This window comes from Asterias rubens, chromosome 17, assembly GCF_902459465.1.
Source record: "Asterias rubens chromosome 17, eAstRub1.3, whole genome shotgun sequence".
Taxonomy (NCBI): Eukaryota; Metazoa; Echinodermata; class Asteroidea; order Forcipulatida; family Asteriidae; genus Asterias; species Asterias rubens.
This window is the reverse complement of record NC_047078.1, coordinates 1,979,545-1,997,109: the sequence shown is the minus strand read 5'-3', so window position 1 is coordinate 1,997,109 and position 17,565 is coordinate 1,979,545. Positions and strand designations below refer to the sequence as shown.

Here is a 17,565-nt window from a genome sequence, read left to right as displayed (position 1 = left end):
CACAACTCACAACTCCGACGGCCCAACTCACAACTCCGACGCCCCAACTCACAACTCCGACGGCCCAACTCACAACTCCGACGGCCAACTCACAACTCCGACGGCTCTACTCACAACTACGACGGACAACCCACAACTCCGACGGACAACTCACAACTACGACGGACAACCCACAACTACGACGCACAACTCACAACTCCGACGGCCCAACTCACAACTACGACGCACAACTCACAACTACGACGCACAACTCACAACTCCGACGGCCCAACTCACAACTCCGACGGACAGCCCACAACTCCGACGGCCCAACTCACAACTCCGACGGACAGCCCACAACTACGACGCACAACTCACAACTACGACGCACAACTCACAACTCCGACGGCCCAACTCACAACTCCGACGCCCCAACTCACAACTCCGACGGCCCAACTCACAACTCCGACGGACAGCCCACAACTACGACGCACAACTCACAACTCCGACGGACCAACTCACAACTACGACGCACAACTCACAACTCCGACGGCCCAACTCACAACTCCGACGCCCCAACTCACAACTCCGACGGCCCAACTCACAACTCCGACGGACAGCCCACAACTACGACGCACAACTCACAACTACGACGGAGGCTGTCCTCTATGGAACACCATACGGTCGGCCATTTATGGGAGTCAAATTTTTGACTCCCATAAAATTAATGGCCGACCGTGTTAGTTCGCAAAGTAAAACGAAAACCATGCAATTTCGAGGCAAATCTGTGTAGCTACTTTTATAACATCTTTCTAACCATATGCATTTTATAAACAACACAACGGTTACAAACGCTTTTCAAAGACCAACTCGACCGGTCCAAGGCAACGTGTTCCTTTAATTTAAATTACCTAGACCTTCTCAAGGGGTTTCTTAGCATTGGTCGATATACTGGTTTGATGTCAAGTAATAATTAAACTACAAGGTAAATGAATAATATACATTATGTTTCTCAGAAACTAAAGACAAGTTTAATTACGGCAAACGACGTCTATTCTATGTAGGCTTGTTTTTGTACAGCCAGCGATTTACAATCTATATTTATACTAGTGTCATTTAAAATTGATAATTACTAATATTTACAAAGTTTTTGGGTCAGATTCTTAAAGAACTTGCGTCAATGTTGCTGAAAAATAATGTTAAGTATTTCAGTGCCCGCTTGTTGTTATTGAAACGGAAATCTGCTTTTGGGGTTTTTCGAAATTCTACATTATAACAGAGCAGTCTAATCATTCAAACATGAATTTTTCTTGCAGATTTGTATTGCCTTGACCCCAAAGTCAATAGTTTTTCTTGAGTGATATTGCCCTCATGTATTAAAGGTGCATGCACACTTTTTGAGTACCACAAAGAGTGCTTTCAGGGAATATAAAATAGTGTCGTCATGTACGGCAATAACATGGACCCAATTCGTAACAGTCGTTCAGCACAAAACGTGCTAAGAACAGAAAAGTAATGTAAGAGATGTTAAATTTGCATCGGGGGTAAAGAATATTAATTTTTGTTTTTACCCATACACCGATGTGTGTTAGCATTGTATACTCGGTACTTTCTCAAGTCCTGTGAAAAAATATTCGAACTGCCTCTAGCTACCGGGGAACCTCTGTAGTCTAGTTGGTAAGACACTGCTCTAGAATTGCAAGGGTCGTGGGTTCGAATCCCACCCGCGTAACAAGACTGTGATATTTGTTCACAGGACTCGGTAATGTACTGAGTATACAGTGTTAACACACATCAGAAAAGTAATGCTCGCTGAAGTAACCAAGTGTTTGAAAAAGAGGTAATTACTCACTATGTTTGAAGCCTTTCTCGGGCATCTGAAAGCACACACAATTATGTGCAACAATTATTGTGGGTTTTTTCTTTCAATGATTTTCTGGCAACTTCGATGACCAATTTTTGAGCTCAAATTTTTGGTATGAATTATGTTGGGATACACCCAGTGAGAATCCTGGTCTTTGACATTTCACCAAACGTGTCCAGTACCTTTAACAACTTGATTTCATAATTTATCTACTTATTTTGAAGTCTTCGTATTTATTGATGCCTAGTACCTTGTATATGTAGCTGACGTTGTTGTGACGGTATGGCAGAGCCAGCAGGGAAGCTTGCCAAACAGACCAGGGACCCACCGTCAATTCCCGTTAACTGACTGTGAGTATTCCATAGGCCCGTTTGCCCACTCTTGATGGTCGCGTTTGTCACTTTCTCCGTTAAGCTTCGGTCATTCAGGATCCAGCGTATCTCAGCGGCTGGTTTGGAGCCGTAGACTGAGCAGTTTAGACGGTATTGACCAGGGTAGGCAAACGTGAAGTTGTCGGTTTCCCTAAAGTTGTGAGTGTGGTTTGATAGAACCATCGCGGTTGGAGGAACTGTGTCCAATACAATAAAGTGTGATTTAAACATCATAAACGGTTCGAAATAATACAATTAACCTACTATAAAACGTACTTATTTGTAACCTGTTTGTTCTTGGCATTGTGTGGTGTTTGCTTGTTTGTTTTGTGAAACAGTAGGCCTATAACATCAAACAAGGCACTGTACACGTTTGGTATTAATTGTCAAAGACAGTGTTCTCATTTGGTGTATCCCATCGTAAGCATAATATAACAAGCCTGTGGAAATTTGGGCTCAATTGGTCATCGAAGTTGTCAGAAAATTATGAAAGAAAAACATCCTTGTCGGAAGAATCTGTGTGCTTTCATGGGAATAAAAGACTTCTAGAAGCCTTTTAATATTTTAGTGAAAATTACTTCTTTTTCCAAAAATCCGTTACTTCAGAGGGAGTCGTTTCCCACAATGTTTTGTACTATCAACAGCTCTCCAATGCTTGCTACCAACTCAGTTTTTAAGTTTTGTTTTGAGTTATTACCAAACGTGTACCTTCCCTTTAAGTTTTGAAATCTGATCAAATTATGATATAAATTATAACTTTGAGGCCATTGCAGGGCAAATAAATTAGAGAAATGTGTTATGTTTAAATGGAAACTTTCTCATGCCATTTCCAAATTAGCCGTTTTGTGTGTTTTTGTTTGTATCTAAGGCTACTTCTTACCATTAACTACCAGTTCCGAGAAGGACTCATCAGGTGAACAGGCCCTTACTTGACACTTGTATTTGCCACCATCTTCAAACTGAACATTTGTGATCGTCCAGTTGCAACTCTTGTTTCCGAGGGTTTGAGTTATAGCCTTTAATTTGCATTCTCGTAAAAATGTTGGTTCTGTACAATTTTCATCATAGACAGTGCATTTCCACCATGAAGTTGTTGTTGTTGGACAAGTGTCATCTTGCCATTGACACACGAGTGTGGCGTTTTCGCCAAGCAAGGCAGTCACACTCGGGGTTGATGAAACATTTACCGGCATCAGTACTCCTACGTCAACAAAAAATTAGAAAAAATGTAAGAACTCACCACCACATCAAATCTAGTATCGTTTACTCAGAACTACGAGGTAATAAATGGCATTTTTATTATGATAAAAAGTCTTGAAATGAAAAAAGGGGCGTTTAAATTTGAAGAAAATAAAACCAAAACTAAAAGAAACTAATGATTTCTTAGAACACGTAACACTGGGCCTATGTGTCTTTTTTTTTTGCCAACAGTACTTTTAAGACCACTCTCTAGATCAATATCATCCATTTACCAGGAGCTTCAAGATATTAATGCAAAAGCAGTTTTACGAAAGTCATTGCAACTTCCACTAAAGGACATTGTAGTTCTAAACGGATAGTATGCCATTATAGCTTTATCTGTTGATGCTTTATTCGACATCGGGCCCATGCAGTTCAAATTAATCCCTAATAAAATGTATTGCTCAATTTTCCCTTCAATGACCATCAAGTTTGTATACGGTTGCTAGGTTGGGACTGGGGAAAAATGCATGGTTTCTAAACAAATAAACAAACAAACAAACAAACAGACACACCAACAAACAAATAATTTAAATGATTGACTTACCATTAGTAATGTTTGCCTGATAACTAAGGTTTGCCTGATAACTTATCATTAGATACGAAATGAAGATGGCGATCATCTTAATATTCAACGCTACACTTCCGTCGTGATGATAAACCTCAACGATCATTGAAAACATTCTGAAATAATGCGAAGAACAAAAACTAGTGGCAACACCAACATAAACTTTTGAACGTGTTTTCCAGGTTTTTATTTTAAAAATAACAATTAGTTTTCTTTAATAACAATGTCATTGTTTAAGTTTAGTTTGACAGCTAACTGATTAGAAAGTTCGTACTAGAACCATTTTCTTCTCCTGTGAAACATTTCTCTCCAAAATGAAGTAAAATTCAAGAAACTTTTCTCTGAAAACCTAAAAACTGCAAGATAGTCTGAGTTCGGTTATTGTTACGACCAAAATTATTAAGGACACTGTGTTCACATGCTAAAAATAATTGTGCACGGATTGTCACTAATTACTACCGACTCACACAGCGAGAAGCACAACAAATGTTCACATCAGATTTGTTATTTCAAGGTTGAGTACTATAGGTTTTCTCTGTCAAATTAGGCAAATGAGCTGTCAATTTCATTTTCATGCGTTCGAATTAAAACTGTTTTGCCTCTCCAGTTGTTACTGCGTTTCAAATTCAGAATTCGGCCGTGTGATTTCGTTTTGAGTCGAGTCAAATTCCTTTAGCACTCTGTTCAATTTAGCGTATCGTCATTCTTTTTCGTGACACACACGCCTCAAGAAGTGTCTGTGAATTTGAATGCTGCTTTGATGAATTGTTAAATTGAATGATTATTTTGTTAAATCGAATAACGTAAAAGTACATTTGACTAGTCTTAAAACGAAATCGAATGACTCTTTTCAGTAGCGTTCAATTTCGTGCCAAATAGAATAAGCTGGTGGTTAAATTGGCTGCTCATTCTCCGAAATTGACCGAGAAAACCTATACTATCAGCGACTACTTTTGTCAGCTCTAATAAAAATCCTGTACGTGTATAATACCTTTAAGTTGGTATTTTGCTGAAAATTTTATTTTACAAAAACATAATGTTTAGCGATAACCGGGTCTTACCGTGTTCCTCCCAAACAAATTGATGTGACTCATGCATCCGTGTAGATCCTCATGCTTTGCTTAGATCACTCGTTATGAAACCACAGGCAATTCTTAAAATAATATTTAGACTTAGTTGATCACATTTCGTTTTCGTAAGCTGAGGTTAAAATATCTATTTACGCTCTAACACGTGGACTGTTAAAGGGATACTTGGATCGGGCGAGTTTGGTCTAATGGAAAGTGTTTGAAACAGTTCGTTATGAAATGCATATGAATAGAAAGATATTTTAAGAGTAGAATATAATGATCCACACAAACATGCCTAGAAATTGCGTGGTTTTCCTTTTACGTCGTAAACCACTACGGCATGCAATTTTGTGCGAGTCAAATTTTTGACGAAAAATGGCCGACCGTATTGTTACGCAAAAAAAGGAAAACCGCGCAATTTCGAGTCATATTTGTGTGGCTCGTTATATTCTACTTTTAAAACATCTTTCTAACCACCATAATTATGCATTTTATAACAAACGGTTTCAACGCTTTTCGTGGACCAACTCGACCGATCCAAGGCAACTCGCCCTTTATAAAAGAAAGGCCTTAATGGTTTTACTTTGGTGTAATTGGTTAAACAAAACTTAAAGGTGCAACTTACATCCGATTGTCTGTAGTAACAATCTGAGAAAATCATCATCATCTAAAGATGACCCGTTGGATGACCCGTTTTGTGACCCGTTTTTGTCAATAATAAAATATGAATCTGAGAGTCGAACAAGCATGAATTGTTTCTCAGATGTCTGAGGGTTGGTGTCCGGTTCGCGAATGCCGCTGCCAGAGATGCGGTTGGTACCCGCTGTAATCTCGATAAACGTACATGGATGTTCCTGCTAAAATACCGTTAGCTGGTTAGGGGTTTTCGCCGTTTTTTCTCAACAAGTACAGACAGTGTATTCAGCTGAAAATGTCACCATCGTGATTTGTTTATAATTTCTTGAAAAATTGGCTTATAAATCAGCGTTACGTTGACGGAGAGCTAACCCAAACTTTAAGTATTTAATTTTTAAGGTGGAGTTTCTTTAAGATCACGTGCCTGAATACTACTATGCACCCACCATGTGAAAAGCAACATTATGTATCATCATACATTCTTTGAATACTCCAATGCAAACCAAAACATTGTATGTTGATAAAAATATGAAAGGGGGTTATGAGAATAGTAGAATAGACCTTATGCACATGACGTCATTTCAGTAGGGCGCCCTCACCTAGAGGTCAAAAGGAGGTTGTTCATTGGCCAATCATGTGTGCCGCGCGTACAAATCACCGGTTTCGATTGTTTCGTCACCGTTTTCCCACTAAGATGGCCGCTGGATGACGTCAATGCATGAGGTCTATAAACGTGTCAGTCCAAAGAGCTATGTAACAGGATAGCTCTTGGTTCAATCTACACGTAATCGGAAACGCGGAGTAACTTTTACGGGGCGCCCTCTTGTGAAACTCTTCCTCACAATTTCTTTAGATATCTTCAAGGGTTGTGGTTTAATTAGAGCCTCGCAAAACGCCGATTAATTTTGTACAAATTCATGCTTCGTCAAGGAAGTTTATCATTTTGATAATTTGTTCAGTGCTCCTGAATGGTTGTAGGGGCTATAAGTCCATGTGGCCGGGGCCAAGTTTTTATAAAGGCATATAAGCATAAACGTTTAGTGTTGCGACTGGAGCCCAACTTATTTGTAGCTTAGCAAATATATTTTGGTGAGCAGTATTTTCTGCTAAAAAAATAAACTTCATGAAGTTGGGCATAACATGTAGGTGTATTTGATCTTGATTAAGGTGAACGTCTTCCGATTGAGCTTTGGGCTAAATCATTCCCCATAGGCCTATGGTTTGAAAGATGCTTCAGATGATTCAAACAACTATCCTTCGAAATTGTGTGTCTTCCCTTTTACTATCCTTCGAAATTGCGTGGTTTTCCTTTTACTTCCTGAACTATCAAACACAGTCCGCCATTTTGTTGAACCATGTTGACAAAACAAACAGTCACTATAAGTAAATTTAAGGGACATCACATAATGTTGATCATAATTCGACTTAGTTAAAACGTCTCTCCAATTCCATAATAATTGCATAAGACATGAGTTTGAGAAACTAATGTCTTTAGAATTTGCCATTTATGCTCTAGTTTGGTTTTCGTTTTGTAGTAAATATTATTGCCGATGTTAATAGCATTTCAAGATGGCGCAGCCCAGAAAGCCGTGGCGGGAACCGCTAACGTATTCAAGTCGTTTTCTTTTAGAAAATGTTTTGATTATTTATTTGCTCTCCTACAGTCATTTATTAAGTTTCTGTATGGCGCCACCACTTTTTCATTCGATATGAAATAATATAGTATCTAATTTACCTCAATGAGATATCCCTTTTTGGAAAAATGGGTGAAAAAGTGGTGGCGCCATACGGAAAGTTATCCCCCAATGAAGACTAGACAGACAGCCGTCTTACCGTAGTTTGATTGTCTTCATTATCTCAGATTAATATTAAAACAGTCCCGAACCCTCATAAGTCTATTACACGACCCATAATTTAAATGAAGGTCACATTCACAGGAAATATTATCAGTAAAAAAATGTTGGTGTAAATCGAAATTACCTCAAACTAGAACAGAAATGAAAGCAAAGGTTAAATTCAGTTTCAATATTAACATTATGTTATTACCTTCATCACAGGGGAATAAACATAATAATTTTTATTTTTATTTTAATAATTCCAACAACCAGTTTACAATATTGTGCCCACGAAAAACGAGAGCAAAATGGTAACAATTTTAAAATGACAAGCAGACTTTGATAGTTGTTTGACCACTGCTTCAAAACAATACAAAACTGCATTTTTCTGTGACAGTGAAATAACCAGTGATGAAATGATATCACTGGATACATTTTGTAATGAGGAATAGTACTTCCAGATCAGCAAGCTATTTTGTAGTGACTTGGAAGTATTTTTGTTTCGGAATTTATATTTATTTATCACAAAATATGCAGTCTATCAATGCATTGAACAAACTAATCAGGGCCCAATTTTATGGAGCTGCTTAGCACAAAAATTTGCTTAGCATGAAATTTCTTTCTTGATAAGAACGTCCATTTGTTGCATATTGCTTGTTACTGGTATTCAGCTGTTTTGTTGCTTATCCTGAAAATCACGTGGAAATTTGGTTGGTATTTCTGTTTTTATCAAGGCACAAACTTCATGCTATGGAAATTTTTGTGCTTAGCAGCTCTATGAAATTGGGCCCAGGAATTTAACAGTGTAAAACTAGATTTTCAAACGAATACAGAAATATAGACCCATCATCCACCCACTTAACAAAAACGTTAACGTAAGAAACAAAACAACATCAAAATATGCACAAAAATAATATGACAGCTTCCCTAAACACTCAGGTAAGAGATTTTGAGTGGTAGGTTAGACTTGATCTCAAGTCTGAAACAGTACAGTTTTTGTTTGCATCCGATAATAAACACACACAGTGATTTGTTTGTTTATTTAGATGATCTTCCCATCAAGGGAACTGAGCAAACTCCAACAAGGGGATATAAACACCAAGCTGGCAACAGCCATGTCTCTGGTTATGATTTACACAAATCAAGAAATTGTCATCCAGTAACTGGACGACAATACTTATTCTAGTCATTGTGAAATCAGCAGTTAGCTTGAGGATTCGAACCAACAACCTTGTGATTACATGTCCTGCAAAGTGATTTGGGCGGAGGGCCTTAGCGTTTCGACCCCTTCCTTCCAGTGGGCGTGGTCGACTTCACACCAGGGCGGGAACTTTTATTGGATGCATCTTTCTTCCCATGTTTCCTCCTTGAGCCCTTGGCACTCCCAGAACCGGAGTGTTCCTTTGTGGAAAGACGTGCTGGGGAGAAAAAAGGAACGCAATTACTTAAAGATACAAAATGTCTTTAGGGTGTCATGGCTGAGTGGTTTAGCGCCTTGAACTCAATTTCTTGTGGTTGAGTCACCGGAGTGTGGGTCTAATACCCAATACCTTTGTTTTTTAGCAAGATGCTTTACTATAACTGCTTCTCTTCACCCAGGAGTATTAATTCGTACATGCGAGGGTCAAGGTAAATGTTAATTTTGATAAGCCTTTGGAGTTGCCATGGCAGCCCAGTGCTGTATATACTCCCAAGAAAGCGGATAAATATTACATGAATGTTATTGACCCAATGACCAGGGTACCAATGATCTGATTGGTCGTTTTGATCCGATTATTTCTAATAATGTGCTATTTTTGAACTAGTTATTAAAACTTAAAGGCAGTGGACACTATTGGTAATTCTTCATTTTTTTTAAAATTATTTTCATAATAATTATTAGCATCAAACCTTAATTGGCAACAAGTTATGGGAAACTTCGTGTGACAAGTTTTGTTGTGTCTTTTTCATTGTTATTTCGCAGCTTCGACGACCAATGGAGCTCAAATTTTCACAGGTTTGTTATTGTATGCATATGTTGCGATACACTAAGTAAGAAGACTGGTCTTTGACAGTTACATGTACCAATAGTGTCCAGTGTCTTTAAGCACACCACAACTCTGGTGTTTCTGATCAGCAGAGTGTTGGTTCCAGTCCTGGTCGTGGTGCTTGTGTCCTTGAGCAAAAGATGTTTACCATAATTGTTTTGTCCTTCGGATGATTGGACATTAAGCCATAGGTTCCGTGCACGATAACAAACCAAGAACTAAGAAGGTAGATCTTACCCAAAAAGGCTGCATCAATTGCTTGTATGTCGTTTAACAGTGGAATGTAGTGGGGTTTCTGGCTGCCTTCATTTTCTTTATTGAGAAAGAAAAAAAATCAACGATGAACTGGTAAGACATGGGTTGATATAGACCATGTGAACTTTGTTTACAATAAGTGTGACCTTGTACATTCTTTGAGTATTCTGGCAGGCACAATACTGCACAGGTCATATGGGAAAGTTGTGTCATAATTTCCACATACATCCAAGAATTATGAAAGTAAAAGCTGGACAAGTTCTGCAATGTGCCCCCTTTCATCATATGAAAAGTTGATAAGAATTAGACTGTGCAGTCTCCATAAAATATAAGATTTTATGATTTGTTCCATTAGGGTGTGTACAAATCGTGCCTGCAGGAAGTCCAGGCTTGGTGGCTCTTTTGTAAACAAGTGATGTCACAGTGCGTGCAGTCTGCTCCGGGACCGTAGTTCTGTATGTAGGCATCATACCGATCAGGTACCCAGGGGTAGTGTATGGGGGCCAGACTACACATTTTCTCTTTAAATATCGCACCTCGATTGACGTCACGAACAGCGCCCTCTCGGGTTGGGGCCTACTCTTAAATTTGTAAATAAAATGAGAACTAAGCTTTGATAACCTTAGTTAACTAATTATTCACATTCCACTCATCAAAACACATATCTTAGTGACAAAAGCTTTATTTTGACTTTAATACACATCGGTGAAAGGTTAAAAACAATTTCATAACCCTAACTTCCCCAAAGTGATTTCCTTTGTATGCCCTAGTCCGATTTCAAGGCTCAACTTACTTTCGACTCGTACAAGTACGAGGGTTTCCCGCTCTTTCAGCACCTCATTTGCATATCGTAGTGGAGCCTCCCAGAGATGTTTCACATTCCCTTCATTGTCTGACAGGTCAACGTCCACTACAACAAAACAAAAAATTAATGTTCATTATGACAAAAATTAATATTCATTATGACAAAAATTAATATTCATTTTGACAACATGGAAACCTTTAAATCTTTTTCAGTCCAGTGTTTTTTGGGACTTGATTACGGCGTTGCGCATACTAGATAAAATAATACTGGATAAAATAATACCAAATTAAAATAAAATATATTAAATTTCTATCCTCTCATCTACTCCTGGGTGAAGAGGAGCAATTTATGGTTCAATGTCTAGCTCAAGGACACAAGCATCATGAACAGGATATGAGCCCCAACTCTAATGACTCAGGAGCGCTAAGCCATAACATTATACAATTGTTGCACGCTGTGATGGGGTCCATAAAAATAGCACCCGAGGCGAAACAATTCCTGACTGTTCCCTCGAACCCGTGGGTGTTTCGTTGTACCATGGAGCAATTGCTCCATGGTTGTACACAGCACTGGAAATCGACCAACACTGGGAACGATCAAGGTGATGTACACCGGTGTACACCACTTTTCATGTTACCCGACCCCCAAGCCATGTAACATGCGTTTTTGTTGCGCGTCACATGATTTGTCCTAGACCAATCAAACTTCACAGTTTGTTTACGAGGTATAACAAGATTATTTGTAGTCTTACCATCTTCTGCACAATTGCATCTCTGCTTTATGTTCTCAAGAAGCAGCAAGGTCCGGCAGTTTGGGTTAAACAATGCTTCCTCCTTCTCTGAAATCGGACAGAAAGGAAAATATTTTTTTTAAATCTTTTTTTTTTGCCGGCAGAAGGTAATAATAATCAAAAGTTCCAATAATAAAGTGCATTTTTGCGATAATGTAATGCACTTTACACTATGCCCTGGACCCAATTTCATAAAGCTGTTACATAAGCAGAAAATGGTGAGTAGCAAATTTCTTGAGTGGGGTTCCAGTTCAAACAATGTAACTTTATGAATTTTGGGCGGTAGCCTATTTCTGTTTAGCAACACTTTTCTGTGCTAAGCAGGTTTTTGTGCTTGCAGGGTCCAGGTTGTTTGGCCAAATACTGAGCATTCCTGAACCTTAATTCTCAACTCCTTTGTGAGTGAACAGCATTGAATGAAAAGTTTCTGTATAAAGACAGTGGCCACTCAAATACTTTCAAAACAAAGTAGACCCGTCTAATGCATTCATTATATAATTTTAAATGATTACATGTTTACACTATTTTTATTTCCAATAATTACAACAGTTGTAAAAAGTATACATCACAATAAAACTTACCTCCGAATCGCACTGTTATAAACATCGTTCAGGTAATTGTTTAGAACGGCACGGCACAGAAGCTATAACTGCATGAGTTTTTTCGGTTACTGTAAAAACAACTGACAAGACCCTTTTTTTTTTTATAGAATAGCTATATGGTTCACAAAACTGCGCACGAAGATGTCAGAATTTCTCTCATGGTTGCGATATCGTTTAATGTCCAAACCACGCAAATAATCAAGTGGAATTATTCGAACCAAATATATTTGGAGGTAGAAACACTGACGGTAGACTGGAAGACACAATCGAAGTAAGTTCAACTTACAACTTAATTAATTAAGGCACATTCTTTTTAAAGTGGTACGTCTATTTCTTCGAATTTCTCCAGCACACCGACTCATACACACAGTCGTAGTTGAATGGGTCTTTCACAGTACGCATCGAAGCCAAATCCTGTCTGCTACCATCGATCCATAGCCCAAGCGTGTGATGACATTGCAGTACGTAAGTCTGTACACAAAAGCCAGTGCCTGGAAACGGAACACAACTGCACGGGCAAAGGTCACAAAACGAAACACCGCGACACCTGGCAGGTGTATTTGGTGATTGGGTTAAATGGTGCGAGCGCCCTCTATAGGCGAAAGTAGCAATTTACTGGTTTCTTTCTTTCTTTTATTTGGAGTAGAGGTGTAAACTAATGTTGAACATCGGAAATTGTAATGCATCAACTGTAAACACGAATAATAATTATAAAAGTCTTTATGGATTGTCTTTTCTTTCCCTTTGCCTTCTTCAAATTTGAGAGGGGGGAATTAAAATATAGATCTATCTTTTTGAACTAAATTATTTATTACACTCAAAGTTATACTGAAACCACACGGACTTGGACTTGATGATTGAGGGGGGGAGTAAAATATCATCTATCTTTTTTTAACAAAGTTATACTGAAACCACATGAACTTGCTATAATTGTCTTGAATAGTTTGGGGATCAAAGACAAATTCACTAGAGTGGGATTTGAACCAACGATCTCCAATTTTACGTGGTCCATATCCATCGCATCATTTGACTCCCATGAATGGCCAATCGTGTTAGTCGACGACGAGGTAAAAATGTCTTAAAAATGACATTATTTAAAGTTGTACCTGATGAGCAGATGTTTCAAGGTAGCTGAAATGAAAGAATGTTTGAATAATTTGCAAATGTCTTAAAATGGACAATGTTTAAAGATGTACCTGATGAGCGGATGGCTCAAGGTAGCTGAAATGAAAGAATGTTTGAATAAATAACAACGGTCTTAAAATTGACAATGTTTAAAGATGTACCTGATGAGCGGATGGCTCAAGGTAGCTGAAATAAAAGAATGTTTGAATAATTTGCAAATGTCTTAAAATGGACAATGTTTAATGTTGTACCTGATGAGCGGATGGCTCAAGGTTGCCGAAATGAAAGCATGTTTGAATAATTTGCAATCGTCTTAAAATGACATTATTTAAAGTTGTACCTGATGAGCGGATGTTTCAAGGTAGCTGAAATGAAAGAATGTTTGAATAATTTGCAAAGGTCTTAAAATGGACAATGTTTAAAGATGTACCTGATGAGCGGATGGCTCAAGGTAGCTGAAATGAAAGAACGTTTGAATAAATTGCAAATGTCTTAAAATGGACAATGTTTAAAGTTGTACCTGATGAGCGGATGGCTCAAGGTTGCTGAAACGAAAGCATATTTGAATAATTTGCAAATGTCTTAAAATGGACAATATTCAAAGTTGTGCCTGATGAGCGGATGGCTCAAGGTAGCTGAAATGAAAGAACGTTTGAATAAATTGCAAATGTCTTAAAATGGACAATGTTTAAAGATGTACCTGATGAGCGGATGGCTCAAGGTAGCTTAAATGAAAGCATGTTTTAATAATTTGCAAAGGTCATAAACAATGACAATATTCAAAGTTGTGCCTGATGAGCGGATGGCTCAAGGTAGCTGAAACGAAAGAACGTTTGAATAAATTGCATATGTCTTAAAATGGACAATGTTTAAAGATGTACCTGATGAGCGGATGGCTCAAGGTTGCCGAAATGAAAGAACGTTTGAATAAATTGCAAATGTCTTAAAATGGACAATGTTTAAAGATGTACCTGATGAGCGGATTACTCAAGGAAGCTGAAATGAAAGCATGTTTGTATAATTTACAAATGTCTTAAAAATGACATTATTTAAAGTTGTACCTGATGAGCGGATGTTTCAAGGTAGCTGAAATGAAAGAATGTTTGAATAATTTGCAAATGTCTTAAAATGGACAATGTTTAAAGATGTACCTGATGAGCGGATGGCTCAAGGTTGCCGAAATGAAAGCATGTTTGAATAATTTGCAATCGTCTTAAAAATGACATTATTTAAAGTTGTACCTGATGAGCGGATGTTTCAAGGTAGCTGAAATGAAAGAATGTTTGAATAATTTGCAAAGGTCTTAAAATGGACAATGTTTAAAGATGTACCTGATGAGCGGATGGCTCAAGGTAGCTGAAATGAAAGCATGTTTTAATAATTTGCAAAGGTCATAAACAATGACAATATTCAAAGTTGTGCCTGATGAGCGGATGGCTCAAGGTAGCTGAAACGAAAGAACGTTTGAATAAATTGCAAATGTCTTAAAATGGACAATGTTTAAAGATGTACCTGATGAGCGGATGGCTCAAGGTTGCCGAAATGAAAGCATGTTTGAATAAATTGCAAATGTCTTAAAATGGACAATGTTTAAAGATGTACCTGATGAGCGGATGGCTCAAGGTTGCCGAAATGAAAGAACGTTTGAATAAATTGCAAATGTCTTAAAATGGACAATGTTTAAAGATGTACCTGATGAGCGGATGGCTCAAGGTTGCTGAAATGAAAGCATGTTTGAATAATTTGCAAAGGTCTTAAAATGGAAAATGTTTAAAGATGTACCTGATGAGCGGATGGCTCAAGGTTGCCGAAATGAAAGCATGTTTGAATAATTTGCAAATGTCTTAAAATGGACAATGTTTAAAGTTGTACCTGATGAGCGGATGGCTCAAGGTAGCTGAAATGAAAGAATGTTTGAATAATTTGCAAATGTCTTAAAATGGACAATGTTTAAAGATGTACCTGATGAGCGGATGGCTCAAGGTAGCTGAAATGAAAGAATGTTTGAATAATTTGCAAATGTCTTAAAATAGACAATGTTTAAAGTTGTACCTGATGAGCGGATGGCTCAAGGTATAGCTGAAATGAAAGAATGTTTGAATAATTTGAAAATGTCTTAAAATGGACAATATTATTTAAAGTTGTACCTGATGAGCGGATGGCTCAAGGTATAGCTGAAATGAAAGCATGTTTTAATAATTTGCAAAGGTCTTAAAAATGACAATATTTAAAGTTGTAGCTGATGAGCGGATGGCTCAAGGTAGCTGAAATGTAAGCATGTTTTAATTTTCAAAGGTCATAAACAATGACAATGTTCAAAGTTGTACCTGATGAGCGGATGGCTCAAGGTAGCTGAAAAGTAAGAATGTTTGAATAATTTGCAAATGTCTCAAAATGGACAATGTTAAAAGATGTACCTGATAAGCGGATGGCTCAAGGTAGCTGAAAAGTAAGAATGTTTGAATAACTTGCAAATGTCTTAAACTGGACCATGTTTAAAGATGTACCTGATAAGCGGATGGCTCAAGGTTGCTGAAATGAAAGCATATTTGAATAATTTGCCACGGTCTTAAAATGGACAATGTTTAAAGTTGTACCTGATCAGCGGATGGCTCAAGGTAGCTGAAATGAAAGCATGTTTGAATAATTTGCAAATGTCTTAAAATGGACAATGTTTAAAGATGTACCTGATGAGCGGATGGCTCAAGGAAGCTGAAATGAAAGAATGTTTGAATAATTTGCAAATGTCTTAAAATAGACAATGTTTAAAGTTGTACCTGATGAGCGGATGGCTCAAGGTTGCTGAAACGAAAGCATATTTGAATAATTTGCAAATGTCTTAAAAAATGGACAATGTTTAAAGTTGTACCTGATGAGCGGATGGCTCAAGGTAGCTGAAATGACTGAAAGAACGTTTGAATAAATTGCAAACGTCTTAAAATGGACAATGTTTAAAGTTGTACCTGATGAGCGGATGTCTCAAGGTCGCTGAAAAGTAAGAATGTTTGAATAATTTGCAAATGTCTTGAAATGGACAATGTTTAAAGTTGTACCTGATGAGCGGATGGCTCAAGGTAGCTGAAATGAAAGCATGTTTTAATAATTTGCAAAGGTCTTAAAATGGACAATGTTTAAAGTTGTACCTGATGAGCGGATGGCTCAAGGTATAGCTGAAATGAAAGCATGTTTTAATAATTTGCAAAGGTCTTAAAAATGACAATATTTAAAGTTGTAGCTGATGAGCGGATGGCTCAAGGTAGCTGAAATGTAAGCATGTTTTAATTTTCAAAGGTCATAAACAATGACAATGTTCAAAGTTGTACCTGATGAGCGGATGGCTCAAGGTAGCTGAAAAGTAAGAATGTTTGAATAATTTGCAAATGTCTCAAAATGGACAATGTTAAAAGATGTACCTGATAAGCGGATGGCTCAAGGTAGCTGAAAAGTAAGAATGTTTGAATAATTTGCAAATGTCTTAAAATGGACAATGTTTAAAGATGTACCTGATGAGCGGATGGCTCAAGGTAGCTGAAATGAAAGCGTGTTTGAATAATTTGCAAATGTCTTAAAATGGACCATGTTTAAAGATGTACCTGATGAGCGGATGGCTCAAGGTTGCTGAAATGAAAGCATATTTGAATAATTTGCCACGGTCTTAAAATGGACAATGTTTAAAGTCGTACCTGATCAGCGGATGGCTCAAGGTAGCTGAAATGAAAGCATGTTTGAATAATTTGCAAATGTCTTAAAATAGACAATGTTTAAAGTTGTACCTGATGAGCGGATGGCTCAAGGTTGCTGAAACGAAAGCATACTTGAATAATTTGCAAATGTCTTAAAAAATGGACAATGTTTAAAGTTGTACCTGATGAGCGGATGGCTCAAGGTAGCTGAAATGACTGAAAGAACGTTTGAATAAATTGCAAATGTCTTAAAATGGACAATGTTTAAAGTTGTACCTGATGAGCGGATGTCTGAAGGTCGCTGAAAAGTAAGAATGTTTGAATAATTTGCAAATGTCTTAAAATGGACAATGTTTAAAGTTGTACCTGATGAGCGGATGGCTCAAGGCAGCTGAAATGAAAGCATGTTTTAATAATTTGCAAAGGTCTTAAAATGGACAATGTTTAAAGATGTACCTGATGAGCGGATGGCTCAAGGTAGCTGAAATGTAAGCATGTTTGAATAATTTGCAAATGTCTTAAAATGGACAATGTTTAAAGTTGTACCTGATGAGCGGATGGCTCAAGGTAGCTGAAATGTAAGCATGTTTGAATAATTTGCAAATGTCTTAAAATGGACAATGTTCAAATGATGAGCGGATGGATCAAGGTAGCTGAAATGACTGAAAGAACGTTTGAATAAATTGCAAATGTCTTAAAATGGACAATGTTTAAAG

General features: G+C 37.6%; 1 protein-coding gene across 2 annotated transcripts; it reads right to left on the bottom strand.

The window, feature by feature from the left end:
- Nucleotides 1-8,802: 8,802 nt before the first annotated feature.
- On the bottom strand, nt 8,803-12,557 carry LOC117301571 (uncharacterized protein CXorf65 homolog). Of its 2 annotated transcripts, XM_033785599.1 has the most exons (6): nt 12,328-12,557; nt 12,021-12,121; nt 11,401-11,487; nt 10,638-10,754; nt 9,827-9,901; nt 8,803-8,980 (listed from the first exon to the last, which is right to left on the bottom strand). In XM_033785599.1, exons 2-6 carry the CDS (start codon nt 12,043-12,045, stop codon nt 8,835-8,837), a joined length of 450 nt encoding a protein of 149 aa, XP_033641490.1. In that variant the 5' UTR covers nt 12,046-12,121; nt 12,328-12,557; the 3' UTR covers nt 8,803-8,834. The 2 variants fall into 2 exon arrangements, with proteins under 2 accessions (XP_033641490.1, XP_033641489.1); XM_033785598.1 differs by having other exon boundaries at nt 12,021-12,557.
- Between the last annotated feature and the right edge of the window lie 5,008 nt (nt 12,558-17,565).

Coding starts and splice junctions, on each gene's coding strand:
- LOC117301571 (XM_033785598.1), bottom strand. CDS start 12,045: ATGTTTATAACAGTGCGATTCGGAG. Junction 11,488..12,020: donor TATAACAGTGCGATTCGGAG/GTAAGTTTTATT, acceptor GTCCGATTTCAG/AGAAGGAGGAAGCATTGTTT. Junction 9,902..10,637: donor CGTACTTGTACGAGTCGAAA/GTAAGTTGAGCC, acceptor TTCTCAATAAAG/AAAATGAAGGCAGCCAGAAA.